The 15,374-nt window shown below is 48.9% G+C and overlaps 1 protein-coding gene across 3 annotated transcripts in view; it reads left to right on the top strand.

The window, feature by feature from the left end:
* ST3GAL1 (ST3 beta-galactoside alpha-2,3-sialyltransferase 1) overlaps positions 1-15,374 on the top strand; it is an 84,055-nt gene that overhangs the window by 46,916 nt on the left and 21,765 nt on the right. For all 3 annotated transcript variants that reach the window (XM_063174474.1, XM_063174491.1, XM_063174483.1), the window contains exon 2: positions 10,618-11,402. In XM_063174474.1, the coding sequence (XP_063030544.1) occupies positions 11,091-11,402 (312 nt within the window). In that variant the 5' untranslated portion in view covers positions 10,618-11,090. The remainder of the gene's footprint in view (positions 1-10,617; positions 11,403-15,374) is intronic.

The following is a 15,374-nucleotide window of genomic DNA, read 5'->3' as shown; positions in this document are numbered from 1 at the left end:
ACTGCCAGGGATGAGGAATTATGTGGAATCCATAATGTAATGGAGGGATGGAGGGATGGAGGGAAGGAAGTGGCGGAAGGAAGGAAGTGGCAGAAGGAAGGAAGTGGCGGAAGGAAGGAAGTGGCGGAAGGAAGGAAGTGGCGGAAGGAAGGAAGTGGCGGAAGGAAGTGGCGGAAGGAAGTGGCGGAAGGAAGGAAGGAAGGAAGGAAGGAAGGAAGGAAGGAAGTGGCGGAAGGAAGTGGCGGAAGGAAGTGGCGGAAGGAAGTGGCGGAAGGAAGTGGCGGAAGGAAGGAAGGAAGGAAGGAAGGAAGGAAGGAAGGAAGGAAGGAAGGAAGGAAGGAAGGAAGGAAGGAAGGAAGGAAGGAAGGAAGGAAGGAAGGAAGGAAGGAAGGAAGGAAGGAAGGAAGGAAGGAAGGAAGGAAGGAAGGAAGGAAGGAAGGAAGGAAGGAAGGAAGGAAGGAAGGAAGTGGCGGAAGGAAGGAAGGAAGGAAGTGGCGGAAGGAAGGAAGGAAGGAAGTGGCGGAAGGAAGGAAGGAAGGAAGTGGCGGAAGGAAGTGGCGGAAGGAAGGAAGTGGCGGAAGGAAGGAAGGAAGGAAGGAAGGAAGGAAGGAAGGAAGGAAGGAAGGAAGGAAGGAAGGAAGGAAGGAAGGAAGGAAGGAAGGAAGGAAGGAAGGAAGGAAGGAAGGAAGGAAGGAAGGAAGGAAGGAAGGAAGGAAGGAAGGAAGGAAGGAAGGAAGGAAGGAAGGAAGGAAGTGGCGGAAGGAAGTGGCGGAAGGAAGGAAGGAAGGAAGTGGCGGAAGGAAGGAAGGAAGGAAGGAAGGAAGGAAGGAAGGAAGGAAGGAAGGAAGGAAGGAAGGAAGGAAGGAAGGAAGGAAGGAAGGAAGGAAGGAAGGAAGGAAGTGGCGGAAGGAAGGAAGGAAGTGGCGGAAGGAAGGAAGGAAGTGGCGGAAGGAAGGAAGGAAGTGGCGGAAGGAAGGAAGTGGCGGAAGGAAGGAAGTGGCGGAAGGAAGGAAGTGGCGGAAGGAAGGAAGTGGCGGAAGGAAGTGGCGGAAGGAAGTGGCGGAAGGAAGTGGCGGAAGGAAGTGGCGGAAGGAAGTGGCGGAAGGAAGGAAGGAAGGAAGGAAGGAAGGAAGGAAGGAAGGAAGGAAGGAAGGAAGGAAGGAAGGAAGGAAGGAAGGAAGGAAGGAAGGAAGTGGCGGAAGGAAGGAAGTGGCGGAAGGAAGGAAGTGGCGGAAGGAAGGAAGTGGCGGAAGGAAGGAAGTGGCGGAAGGAAGGAAGTGGCGGAAGGAAGGAAGTGGCGGAAGGAAGGAAGTGGCGGAAGGAAGGAAGTGGCGGAAGGAAGGAAGTGGCGGAAGGAAGGAAGTGGCGGAAGGAAGGAAGTGGCGGAAGGAAGGAAGTGGCGGAAGGAAGGAAGTGGCGGAAGGAAGTGGCGGAAGGAAGTGGCGGAAGGAAGTGGCGGAAGGAAGGAAGGAAGGAAGGAAGGAAGGAAGGAAGGAAGGAAGGAAGGAAGGAAGGAAGGAAGGAAGGAAGGAAGGAAGGAAGGAAGGAAGGAAGGAAGGAAGGAAGGAAGGAAGGAAGGAAGGAAGGAAGGAAGGAAGGAAGTGGCGGAAGGAAGGAAGGAAGGAAGGAAGGAAGGAAGGAAGGAAGGAAGGAAGGAAGGAAGGAAGGAAGGAAGGAAGGAAGGAAGGAAGGAAGGAAGGAAGGAAGGAAGGAAGGAAGGAAGGAAGGAAGGAAGTGGCGGAAGGAAGGAAGTGGCGGAAGGAAGGAAGTGGCGGAAGGAAGTGGCGGAAGGAAGGAAGGAAGGAAGGAAGGAAGGAAGGAAGGAAGGAAGGAAGGAAGGAAGGAAGGAAGGAAGGAAGGAAGGAAGGAAGGAAGGAAGGAAGGAAGGAAGGAAGGAAGGAAGGAAGGAAGGAAGGAAGGAAGGAAGGAAGGAAGGAAGGAAGGAAGTGGCGGAAGGAAGGAAGGAAGGAAGTGGCGGAAGGAAGGAAGGAAGGAAGTGGCGGAAGGAAGGAAGGAAGGAAGTGGCGGAAGGAAGGAAGGAAGGAAGTGGCGGAAGGAAGGAAGGAAGGAAGTGGCGGAAGGAAGGAAGGAAGGAAGTGGCGGAAGGAAGGAAGGAAGGAAGTGGCGGAAGGAAGGAAGGAAGGAAGTGGCGGAAGGAAGGAAGGAAGGAAGTGGCGGAAGGAAGGAAGGAAGGAAGTGGCGGAAGGAAGGAAGGAAGGAAGTGGCGGAAGGAAGGAAGGAAGGAAGTGGCGGAAGGAAGGAAGTGGCGGAAGGAAGTGGCGGAAGGAAGGAAGTGGCGGAAGGAAGGAAGTGGCGGAAGGAAGTGTCGGAAGGAAGGAAGTGTCGGAAGGAAGGAAGTGTCGGAAGGAAGGAAGTGTCGGAAGGAAGGAAGTGTCGGAAGGAAGTGTCGGAAGGAAGTGTCGGAAGGAAGTGTCGGAAGGAAGTGTCGGAAGGAAGTGTCGGAAGGAAGGAAGGAAGGAAGGAAGGAAGGAAGGAAGGAAGGAAGGAAGGAAGGAAGGAAGGAAGGAAGGAAGGAAGGAAGGAAGGAAGGAAGGAAGGAAGGAAGGAAGGAAGGAAGGAAGGAAGGAAGGAAGGAAGGAAGGAAGGAAGGAAGGAAGTGGCGGAAGGAAGTGGCGGAAGGAAGTGGCGGAAGGAAGTGGCGGAAGGAAGTGGCGGAAGGAAGGAAGTGGCGGAAGGAAGTGGCGGAAGGAAGGAAGTGGCGGAAGGAAAGGAAGTGGCGGAAGGAAGGAAGGAAGTGGCGGAAGGAAGGAAGTGGCGGAAGGAAGTGGCGGAAGGAAGTGGCGGAAGGAAGGAAGGAAGTGGCGGAAGGAAGTGGCGGAAGGAAGTGGCGGAAGGAAGTGGCGGAAGGAAGTGGCGGAAGGAAGGAAGGAAGGAAGGAAGGAAGGAAGGAAGGAAGGAAGGAAGGAAGGAAGGAAGGAAGGAAGGAAGGAAGGAAGGAAGGAAGGAAGGAAGGAAGGAAGGAAGGAAGGAAGGAAGGAAGGAAGGAAGGAAGGAAGGAAGGAAGGAAGGAAGGAAGGAAGTGTCGGAAGGAAGGAAGGAAGGAAGTGTCGGAAGGAAGGAAGGAAGGAAGTGTCGGAAGGAAGGAAGGAAGGAAGTGTCGGAAGGAAGGAAGGAAGGAAGTGTCGGAAGGAAGGAAGGAAGTGTCGGAAGGAAGGAAGGAAGTGTCGGAAGTAAGTGTCGGAAGGAAGGAAGTGTCGGAAGGAAGTAAGTGTCGGAAGGAAGGAAGGAAGGAAGGAAGGAAGGAAGGAAGGAAGGAAGGAAGGAAGGAAGAAGGAAGGAAGAAGGAAGGAAGGAAGGAAGGAAGGAAGGAAGGAAGGAAGGAAGGAAGGAAGGAAGGAAGGAAGGAAGGAAGGAAGTGTCGGAAGGAAGTAAGTGTCGGAAGGAAGGAAGGAAGTAAGTGTCGGAAGGAAGGAAGGAAGGAAGGAAGGAAGGAAGGAAGTAAGTGTCGGAAGGAAGGAAGTAAGTGTCGGAAGGAAGGAAGGAAGGAAGGAAGGAAGGAAGGAAGGAAGGAAGGAAGGAAGGAAGGAAGGAAGGAAGGAAGGAAGGAAGGAAGGAAGGAAGGAAGGAAGGAAGGAAGGAAGGAAGGAAGGAAGGAAGGAAGGAAGGAAGGAAGGAAGGAAGGAAGTGTCGGAAGGAAGGAAGGAAGGAAGGAAGGAAGGAAGGAAGGAAGGAAGGAAGGAAGGAAGGAAGGAAGGAAGGAAGGAAGGAAGGAAGGAAGGAAGGAAGGAAGGAAGGAAGGAAGGAAGGAAGGAAGGAAGGAAGGAAGGAAGGAAGGAAGGAAGGAAGGAAGGAAGGAAGGAAGGAAGGAAGGAAGGAAGGAAGGAAGGAAGTGTCGGAAGGAAGGAAGGAAGGAAGTGTCGGAAGGAAGGAAGGAAGGAAGGAAGGAAGGAAGGAAGTGTCGGAAGGAAGGAAGGAAGGAAGGAAGTAAGTGTCGGAAGGAAGGAAGTAAGTGTCGGAAGGAAGGAAGGAAGGAAGGAAGGAAGGAAGTGTCGGAAGGAAGGAAGGAAGTGTCGGAAGGAAGGAAGTGTCGGAAGGAAGGAAGGAAGGAAGGAAGGAAGGAAGGAAGGAAGGAAGGAAGGAAGGAAGGAAGGAAGGAAGGAAGGAAGGAAGGAAGGAAGGAAGGAAGGAAGGAAGGAAGGAAGGAAGGAAGGAAGGAAGGAAGGAAGGAAGGAAGGAAGTGTCGGAAGGAAGGAAGTAAGTGTCGGAAGGAAGGAAGGAAGGAAGGAAGGAAGGAAGGAAGGAAGGAAGGAAGGAAGGAAGGAAGGAAGGAAGGAAGGAAGGAAGGAAGGAAGGAAGGAAGGAAGGAAGGAAGGAAGGAAGGAAGGAAGGAAGGAAGGAAGGAAGGAAGTGTCGGAAGGAAGGAAGGAAGGAAGGAAGGAAGGAAGGAAGGAAGGAAGGAAGGAAGGAAGGAAGGAAGGAAGGAAGGAAGGAAGGAAGGAAGGAAGGAAGGAAGGAAGGAAGGAAGGAAGGAAGGAAGGAAGGAAGGAAGGAAGGAAGTAAGTGGCGGAAGGAAGTGGCGGAAGGAAGGAAGGAAGGAAGGAAGTAAGTGTCGGAAGGAAGGAAGGAAGGAAGGAAGGAAGGAAGGGAGGGAGGGAGGGAGGGAGGGAGGGAGGGAGGGAGGGAGGGAGGGAGGGAGGGAGGGAGGGAGGGAGGGAGGGAGGGAGGGAGGGAGGGAGGGAGGGAGGGAGGGAGGGAGGGAGGGAGGGAGGGAGGGAGGGAGGGAGGGAGGAAGGAAGGAAGGAAGGAAGGAAGGAAGGAAGGAAGGAAGGAAGGAAGGAAGGAAGGAAGGAAGGAAGGAAGGAAGGAAGGAAGGAAGGAAGGAAGGAAGGAAGGAAGGAAGGAAGGAAGGAAGGAAGGAAGGAAGGAAGGAAGGAAGGAAGGAAGGAAGGAAGGAAGGAAGGAAGGAAGGAAGTGGCGGAAGGAAGGAAGTGGCGGAAGGAAGGAAGGAAGTGGCGGAAGGAAGGAAGGAAGGAAGGAAGGAAGGAAGGAAGGAAGGAAGGAAGGAAGGAAGGAAGGAAGGAAGGAAGGAAGGAAGGAAGGAAGGAAGGAAGGAAGGAAGGAAGGAAGGAAGGAAGGAAGGAAGGAAGGAAGGAAGGAAGGAAGGAAGGAAGGAAGGAAGGAAGGAAGGAAGGAAGGAAGGAAAGGGATGTTGCACCTTGTGCTTTTTCAAAATTGTGTCACATGGTGGCTTTTGGTGCCCCATATGGGCAGGGCTCTCAGAGCTTGGTGGGACTGACCTGCTGGGGCTGAGGACATGGAGCAGAGGTCTGACAGGGTCCCAACATCATCTGGTTAAGATCCAGGCTCACTCCCTGTGCTCAGCTCTGATTGCCTACCAGGCTGTCCTGTAATTCCCATTCTGTCTCACAGAGCAAGAGCTCAGAGGTCTCTTGTGAGGTGTCAGACCAAGGAAATGTTCCTTTCTAAATGTCGGCCAGCTCTGGTCAGGGGAGCCAGGCAGTGATGAGCCTGGGCAGGGCAGACATGCCTGTGGTTTGGAGTGAAACAGTTCCCTCCATTTTTTCCCTCCAGGCCTAGCACAGACCTGGGGTGTGAATTTATGTGTGTTTTTCCAGGGATGTGCTTTTTGCTCTCCTAGAACGAGATCTTTCATGGCTGCTCTGGGCCCTTGTGGGTTCAGGAAGGCAAGATTGAACCTCCCAGGACAGGGCTTTGAGACCAAGGGTTGCTCAAGTAGTTGCGCACAAGAAGTGTGGACAGGAAAAAAGTCCTCAAACGGCAGGAAGGATGCTTAGGGACATACTGTAGTGTTGTCAAATTTATTGCTGTCAGTGGCTTAGCTGAGAAACTACTTAATCTCTTTAGGCTTTACAGGGCAGGAATCTGAGCTGTGTTTCTGAAAATGGGCACTTGCAGTTCTGCTGCTGAGGCCTTTCTAGCCAAAATTGCAGCAAGTCTTGAACTTACTCCTTCAAGTGTAGAGTTTCCAGCTATAAAATACTGTGGGATGACCAGAGGTTGTGTGATGGCCACCATCAGTCATGAGAGAGCTGCAGCAGGTCACACTGTCCATTTCCAGATTCCAGCAGGGCAGGAGGATATGTGAGGTTTGACTCTAAAGGATTTTGGGACCTCTGAGCAGTTCAGGCCCTGCATGGAGCACTGGCAGTGTCTCTGTGCTGGGATGGTGCTGTTCCCTGCTGCTGCCTTTGTGCTGCTCTGCCTGACACAGTGTCTGGAAAGTGCTGGCAACTAAACCAGAGAGTGCATTTCACACCAGGGCCTTACTGTGAGTTACAGACAGAAAAACTGGATCCTGAATCACCAGCATCTAACACAGGCTGACAAAGATCTCCTCAACGTGGTGCTGGTACAAAGCTTTTCTTTGCTGGGAAAGTGGGCATCAAAAAGGGCCAAACACCAGTTTACTGGTGCATTTACAGTGTGGGGGGATGAGTGGTAGTAGTATGGTGATTTTTTTCTCAATTTTTTTCATTATTATTTTCTTCGTGCATTTTGTCTAAGGCCCACCCATTAAAAGAAATTTTAAAAAACTAACCATTACAGAATGGTTATTATTAACCATTAACATTAATATTGTGTGGCTGACCACACAGGTGTTGTGTAATGCCCTAATGCCCTTCCCCTGCACCCCATGAGCTGTTCCATGCCCAAGGCAGCAGCAAATCTCAGTCCCAAAGGCAGAGCTGACTCACCTGGGTGCGTTTCATGCCTGAGGCTGAGGCTGTGCAGGGCCAGCCCTGGGAGGGATGCAGGCAGGGTGTCCCTTCTTGGAGTCCTTGTGTCAGGTTCCCACCTGTCCCTGTGCCCCCAGGCTCCTTTGGGCTGGTGCAGTTGATGCTCCTGGGCTGGGCCTGGAGCATTATTTAGGTTCCCATTTTTTTCTGTGCTCCTTTGTGGGTGTGCAGATGAGCTTTTGTCAAACAACCTGACAAGTGCACTGAGAATACATTGCATTTGTAGGTGGATTTGTATAAAATAGTATTTCCTTAAGGTGTTAAGAATTGCTTTGTATTAGTCCATTGAACCGATGGGGTTTTATCTTTGTTGATTACCGAGTTGCAGGGGACCAGGGACATTCTTCAAATTGTGAGTTTACAATGCAAATTGTGAGTTTACAACGCAAATAAAGTCTGTCTTGGAGGAGGGGGAAAAAAAAAAAAACACTAAAAAAAAAAGAAAAAGAAAAAAAAAAGGTCTTCTGGTCTTCTTTCTAAAACTTGAGAAGACGATGACAATCACAATTGATTGATCCTGGTATCTTTCAGAATGTGAAATGTAGACAGAAGATTAAGCTCAACTCTCACAACCATTTAATCATCCTGGACCCACTTCTACGCTCAGGACTGAGTTACTGAGTTTGGAGGAACTTGTCTCTTCTTCTGACCCTGCCTCTCTGCTCTCCCAGGGACATGATCCTTTGCATTTTCCCTGCCCATCACTGGGTATTATCAGCATAAATAAACTGCCCTGGGGGGCACAGAGGTGCCTCACATGGGGACAGTGACATGGTTAAAGAGGAGGGAGTGGGAAGGTAGCAGGCAAAATCCAGCCCAGAAATAAGACCTTAAGCACCCAATCACTTAAGGTGGCTTAACCTGCTGCGTGCCTGGGCTGAGCTGGATCTCTGAGCACAGGCACAGCTGCAGGCAGGCAGGGCTGAGCTCTGTTCATCTCTCAGGGCTGGGCACTCAATCTCCCTGCCTTAAGTCCCCAGAAATTGTTTCTGGGTCTGAGGCCAAAACAGCCTGTTCACAGATGTGCTAATGCTGAGGTCATGCCAGGGATGGTGATAAGGACTGTGGCTGGTATCATGCTAGTTGTGATGGCTTAATTTAACTATCACAAGTAGTATCCAAAAGTGAAACATTCCCAGCAGCTGGGGTTGGCATCCCTGCATGCTTTCCCACACCAGTCTCTGACCTTGCACTTTCCACTGTCTTGGTGAATCCTGTGGAAACACTTTTGCAAAGATTTATGCATCTTGTGTGAGCAGAGGGAGGGAGATAGACACAGGGACAGGCTGAGAAGATGTTGTGGAGAGTAAAAGTAATAATACCTGGGTTGGAACTTCCAGGTGTTTCAAGAAAAAATAAAAAGCTCCAAGTGATACTGAACTCAAAAAAAAAATGTTTTACATTCATTTCAGTTATCCTTTTCCTCATTTCAGTTATCCTTTTCCTCACACCCTAAATCAAATGTATAGCCCCTGGAGCCTTTCTGTTAACATATGCATATATATATATATGTGTGTGTGTGTGTGTGTATATTTTATATATATTTCTATCATAAGTATCTATAGGAAGCATGAACATCCAGAGGAAACTGTTACTAGTAAATTAAAATAGAGTATCCAGTGTTCATATCCTCAAGGAAAAAGGGCCTTGGGAACTCTGGTTTCTTACCTTCCCATCATATGCTAAACAAACACAGGATGATTAGGAATTTGAAGACATTGTAGCCCATTGTGTAAACACTGGTTTGGGTTTCTTCCTCTTGGAGTTATAAATTTATAACAGTTGCAATAAATAAATAAATACATCTGGCCAAATGGGTGCTTGTTTTGGAGGCCAGGACTGTTTTATCAACTCTACTCCACTTTACAGGCTTTTCCAAGACAGGCTGGATAATCCCTGTCCCTTCTCCTCTCCAAGCCCCAGAGCAGAGCTGGAGCTGTGTTTGCAGATGCTGATTTGGCCCAGCACTGGCAGCAGTGGGGGGCTGACCTGCCAGCGTTACAGCTCTTGAATTATCCACTCCATAAATGGAAAATCACTTTGCTTCTGGGATTGGGCATGTTTTCGGGGTTGTTAGAGGCTGTGTTTTTGTTTAGACTCACAACCACATGCAGGCTGGAAAGCAAATGTGTGTGGGGCTGTTCTGCAGCACAGAAAGGAGCTGGTGTGGATGGGGCTGGGCACTGGGGCTACTCTCTGAGCTCCCTTTCTCACTCTCCAAGGCACAGTGTCCCCATCACATCTCTAAAGTTTCAGGGATTCCTGAATTTTAGCTGGGAATACTTCAGAAGATTTCTGGTTAGTGTAAAAACTTCCCTCTCTAACATTAAAGTGAATGCAGGACGGCTCCCTGATGTACTGGTGCAAGAGCCCAAGCAGATGGGGTTAATACAGCCCTTTGTTATCCTGCCTGACCCACTTGTCAGCCCTTGAGCTCCTATAAATGCACGTGGAGGGGCCAGACTTAAAATAAATCCGAGGCATTTGGCAAACAGCAGCCAATTGAAGGGCACATGCTGCCCATCATGTGCTGGGGAGGAGAAGCCTGGGGCAAGGCTTAAAAATGAGCTCTGAGGTTCCTGTTCTCAGAACTGGCTGTGTGGGACTCTGTAAATATTTACACAGCACCTCTAAAATCCAAGCTGTTTCCAAGGTGGTGGTGAAGTGGTTTGGCCTGGGGCAGCTCCTGGCAGATGCCCAGGAGAGGAGGCAGCAGGAAAGCTGGGGATGCTGCAGCTGCACTTCCCTCCTATCTGGGTAAACAGGAGGCAGTGAGGGGGGTCCTGCCTCAATGCATGCACAGAATGGGTTAAAATAGTGAGGTTTCATGGTAACAGTTGTAGTTTTGCTTATTCTTTGCTGGGCTAAAGCCTGCAGCTGAGCAGTGAATGAGACTTCTCCCCCTGGGCTTTCATTTGTTCATAAGTTGCACATATTCTGACATGGTTGCGTCTGTGATTTTTTTCCTACCCTTTAAAAAAAACAAAACAACAAAACAAAGAGTGTTATTTAAGCAATGGCACTTTTGGGACTTTTTGTAAACAGCTGAAGTTTTATAAACAACGTGTTTTTCTTCCCACAAAACGATGCCTGTCCCACAATGGCATTCCCACAGAACACTGTGGGATGAAGGGATTCATTTTATGACTTCTAAAAACTTGTTTAAATCACTGCTGCCAGGAGGGGAAGGGAGAGCAGCTCTGGGTCCCTCTGTACCTCCAAAGCAGATCCATGCCTCTCTGCCTAGGCTGGGGTCAAGCTGCTATCACCTACCTTTCCTTGACAGAAAAAAGAGCAATTTTCCATGTGAAACAAAGGCCATTTATACTTTGATTTCCCCTGTTTGTCCCAGGACATATGAGCTGTTTTTTCTTGGCTTTCTCTAATCTCAAATCCAACCCCAATCCTTAAGAAATTAAGCTGGCTGGGGAAAAAAAGAGAAAAGAACTGATTCATCTTCCTCCCCATCCTGCTCCTCTTCCTTTGCCGGGTGCTTGCTGTTCAGCTGGTCTGAGTTTTGAATACTTTGCTGCATATCTTGTGGCTATCAAGGTCAGCCTGAAGGAGGGAGGGGACTCATTGTCATTCAAATAGCTACAAACTGTAACACAAATAAGGCCAGAGCAGAGCCAGGAGGCTGATTCAATACAAAGAGACTCTGTCCACAGGTCGATGCTCTGCCCTTTCCAAAATTTCACCCTCACACTCCTCGGTGTGCAAATATCAGAGCAGAGCTTAAAACCAGGGCTGCTGTTTCGAGGGCTCTGACCTGATCAGAATTTCTGGGATGGGGAAGGAAAAGCAGAGAAATCACGTTGGGAGGAATGAAAAAAAAATCTGACAATTTTTCTTTCTTTTTTTATCTGTGTGTCCCTAGGTTGCAAACTTCTCTCCATGGCTTAAATGGACATTGGAGCATGTCTCTCTGATGGAATGTACAACCCCAGATGATCCAATTCTTCAAGAATTAAATTCCAAGGGAAAGAATCCTTTCTACAATTTGCTTGTTTTAATGTATGGCTTGCTCTCACACACAAAACCTGAGTTTTAATTTCTGTATGCAGAAAGACAAGGGTCTGCCTTCAGTAAACCCTCACCAGGAGAGGTTTAGCCACAGGACACGGAGAGGTGGAAGGAGCTTGGAAGCACTGTGAGAAGGTGAAAGGAAATACCCAGCTTGTCCTTTTTTAAGCCATCTGGGGAAGATGAAGCTTCTCCCTTATGGCTGGAAGTAGTGGAGTCCATCAGTTCAGCCTGGGGCTGGGGTGGTGACTGGCAGGGACCTGCTGCAGTCCTTTTTGCCTTAAGTTGAACCCTGTGCTGCTCTCAGCCAGAACCCCAGGGGCAAAGATGGTTTTGGTGAGGAGGAGGAATGTGAAAGTGTTCACCTTCGCCTTCCTGCTGATCACAGTGACATCCTTCCTGCTCAACTACACTCACCAGGTGACCTCCACCACCTGGGACCCCCGACATCTCGTGGTGCAGTTCTCAGAGCACGTCCAGAAGCTCTTCAAGTACCCCAGGAGACCCTGCAGCTGCCACACGTGCATTTCCGAGCTGGGACATTCCCTCTGGTTCGACCAGAGATTCAACTCAACTATGCAACCTTTCCTGACCTCACACAATGCCTTGATCCCAGAAGACAGCTACAGGTGGTGGCTGGTAAGTGGGGGTGTGGGTACAGCCCAGACTTTGGGGGGCACTGGTGGTGTCAGGCTTCCAGGGGTGCCAAGCACACAGAAAGAGATGTTTTCTGCCCACGGCATTTGCTGTCTCAGCTGACAAGGCAGAGGTGGAAGGAGTTTGTGCTGCTGTTCAGCTCAGAGGGGCTTGGAGTGCATGTTCACTTGCTCCAAGCTAGAGAAGTCCCTGACAGAGTTAAGTGGTGGATCCAGAATTTGCAAATGTCAACTCTCTCATTTTCTCCCTTCTCTTCCAAAGACCAGGCTTTGTAATCCTTGTTTCTGCTTCACATGGGCTTTTTGCCATTCATCAAGGTGGATAATCAAACTAATTGTGAAGTGTGTGATTCCCCCAGGGGCTCTCCCTACCATAAGATGTGTAAATAATTAGCAGGATTAAATGGGAAATTATTTATTCCATGCCTATGAGAACATTGTCTGTTGTGGCTGATGGTGTAAAACAGATCCAGAAAGCTCATGAGTGGCTGTGGGTCACTGGGAAGGAACAGCCCCAGGTGCATCCTTGAGCAAGGTGGGTCAGCTACCCCTTGAAGCCTGATCCAGGCACCATGAAAACGAGCGGATGTCTTGTTCATAAAGCACAGAAAGGAAAAAGATGCATCCTGTTGTTTTGCTTAACAAAAGCCCCTTTTATGTTCTCTTGAAACAAGACATCAGTTGTTTGATTTACTCCTGGCTGTGCTGCTGAGGTGCTAAAGTGCAGGTTCTGCTGCAACAGTCCCGGTGAAATCAGTTTCTTTGCACTTGTTTTTCCCCTCTTCTGGGAAAATAGTCCCCTGTGCCTTTCTTTGAACCCACAGCAGCCTGCAGCTTGGTGTCCTGCAGCAAGCACAGCCCTTGTTGTGGAACTCTGGGCTTCCAGGCCTTCCCTGGCATCCTGAGGGGGCCTCTCCAACAGGCACCCCACTATTGCAGTGGGGACATTTGGGTTTGGAGGGGATGTCAGGTGCTGTGGGAATGAGGCTGTGTCAGATTTATCACTTCTCACTCCACTGGCTGTTGCATTTAGTGCTGATAAACAAATGCCACTGAACTCTGCCACCTTTAATTGTTGTGTAAATGATATCATTGCTTTATGATGAGGCCCTCCTTTTTGCAGCGAGTCTCAAGTACTCCAGGTGCTCTATCTTTTCACTGCCCTTGGCCATGACTTTGATTTCCCATTGATTGTGGTTTTCCTTGCAGCTTCCAGCCACTTTTCCTTCTGGTCCCCATGTTTACTGTCTGGGCTTTGCTGGGGCAGTGGGCAGGGAAGGTGGCAAGCTCAGGTCCTTGTCCTTGCCCTGGCTTGAGGTTTCACCAGGGAGCTGGGCTGGTCTGACCTCTGGCAGTTTTCAAAGGAGTGGGCATAGCCCAGATTGAGCTGAATAATGGGAGGATGAGGTTACTCATGGACACCATGAGCAAAGCCCCTCTGCATTCTGCACTCAGAACTCACTGATTGAAGCATGAGGTTTGGATGCATTCTCTTTTAGGAAAAAAAAAATAAAAAGAAGAAAAAGTTTGGAACTCAGTACAGAAGTCTGACTAAGTAATGCTCCTTCTTGTAGTGAAACAGGGAAAAAAAAACCAGTGCTTCCTCAATTCACAGAATCAGTGAGGTTGGAAATGACCTCTGAGATCATCGAGTCCAACCTGTGCCTGAACACCCCCTTGTCAACCAGACCAAGGTACCAAGAGCCACATCCAGTCTTTCCTTAAACACCTCCAGGGATGGTGACTTCACTGTCACAGACATTTTTTATGAAAAATCCTTTCTTAGGATTTTTCCTCCCGAGAATCTGAGAGACCTCAGGAACAAAATGTAAATAATGGTTATCTGCTGCTGTGGAATGCAACAGGTGCATCTGTGATTGGTCTCATGTGGTTGTTTCTAATTAATGGCCAATCACAGTGAGCTGGCTTGGGCTCTGTCTGATCCACAAGCCTTTATCTTTCTTTCCTATTCTATTCTCAGCTAGCCTTCTGATGAAATCCTTTCTTCTATTCTTTTAGTATAGTTTTAATATAATATATATAATAAAATAATAAATCAAGCATTCTGAAACATGGAGTCAGATCCTTGTCTCTTCCCTCATCCGAAGACCCCTGTGAACACCGTCACACTCCACCACCTCTCTGGGCAGCCCATCCAAGGTCTAATCACTCCCTCTGTGAAGAAATTCCTTTGAATGTCCAACTTAAACCTTCCAACCATAGTTTTAGACTGTGTCCTCTCGTCCTATTGCCAGTTCCCTGGGAGAAGAGACTGACCCACCTGGCCACAGCTTCCTCTCAGGTGGTTGTAGAGAGTGACAAGGTCACTCCTGAGCCTCCTTTTCTCCAGGCTGAGAACCCACAGCTCCCTCAGCCTCAGTCACCTCATAGGACTTCTGCTCCAGATCCTTCAAAGCTTTGTGCCTTTTCCGGGCTTGCTCCAGCACCTCAATGTCCTTCTTGGATTGGCCCAGAACTGGACACAGCACTCCAGGTGTGCTCTCACCAGTGTGTTAAAAGTTCAGCTCAACCTGAAACAGATTCTTTCAGAGGAGGTTTGTTTCTTTTTCAGCAAAATGAAAAAAACAGATTTTCAGAACAGCCAAAAGTCTCCCTGCCCCGTCCTTAACAAAAGCTGCTCATTAATTTTCAGGGCTGTCTAACCATCTTTTAGTGTTTTCATTCTTTTATTATTCAGATCATGTTCAAAGGGAATACACCACTTCAGAATACAAAATCAAAGCAATTTTTTTTTTTTCAGATGGTAAAAATAAATCTTCTAAGATTCCTAGACTTTTTCAAACTTCAACCTGGATGTGTGAAATATTCTCCTGTCCCCCATAACTGCATTGTGTATTGGAAGTTTTTACTCCCTGAAAGTTTTTGCCCTAATGTGTAGTAGATGAAGAAAGTGCCCTGACTCCTCTGAAAGATGGTTTTGGGTAAACCCCAGGCATGATGTGGCTTCACCTCCTCATTGCAGCTGATTCCTTATGTACATGTTGCTTTGGGTAAGCTTTTCCAAGAGTGTGTCATTTCTTCAGTAAATAATTCCCAGGTGCATCCTGAGGGCAACTCCCTTTTTGCTGTTCATTTTTAGGCTCATCTTCAAAGCAACTCTGAGATTTTGGCCAGTCTTTAAGAAAACATTGCTCATGGCCATGTTTCACTCTTATGTGCTCTGCCAGCTCAGTAATTAGTAACTTTTTGCTATATTTGTACATAAAAAGGAGGTTTGAGAAAACCTGAGATTGCTCCAACTTCTTTTTGGGGGTGGGGGGGATGTGTGTGTGTTCACTCTCAGGAGCTGATTTCAGACAGTGGGGTGGTTTTGTTGAGCTGTAATTGAGGTTCTGAGATGCACTGGAGCTCTTTATTGCATGGCTGTGACTTCCCTGCCATGGGGACACCTGTGTGATGTGCTGCCCTAAAAGCAGGCACAGCCCTTGCCTGTCCCCAAACTCTGCCCTCCCTCCCCCTTAAGCCTCTGCTGCAGATGTGAATAAGTGCTGCTCATCCCAATAGTCCTGCAGCATTAGATCCCTCCAGTCCTAGGACGGTGAGGAGGATTTCAGAGTTAATGACCAATATTGGAGACAAAGAGACATTTGGGACCAAAGAATGGGGTGGTTTCCCTTGCTTACAGCCCTTCCCATGGCTGCCAGGTAGCTTCATGTTTTATTTGGAGAATATATAGTTTGAACGCTTTCAGCCTGGTAGGATGTGACTTTTAGAAGGAAATATTCCTGCCTGCTCTGAATAAAAGTGCTTGTGTATACTGGATTTGGTGCTGCCCCTTTGCAGGTGGGAAGGAGCAGGGGGAGAAGGTCAGTGCCACCATCCCTGCAATGGCTCATCCTGCTGCTCCAGGGCTGTTCCAGAGAAGGCCCCTGAAAATGTTCCTGGCTTTCCTTTGTTCATGGAAACACGGGGGATGTTGTCAGGATTGCTCCCT

The sequence above is a fragment of the Melospiza melodia genome, chromosome 1 (genome assembly GCF_035770615.1).
Source record: "Melospiza melodia melodia isolate bMelMel2 chromosome 1, bMelMel2.pri, whole genome shotgun sequence".
Taxonomy (NCBI): domain Eukaryota; kingdom Metazoa; phylum Chordata; class Aves; order Passeriformes; family Passerellidae; genus Melospiza; species Melospiza melodia.
The sequence above is the reverse complement of the archived record's forward strand: the minus strand, read 5'-3'. Positions and strand labels throughout refer to the sequence as shown.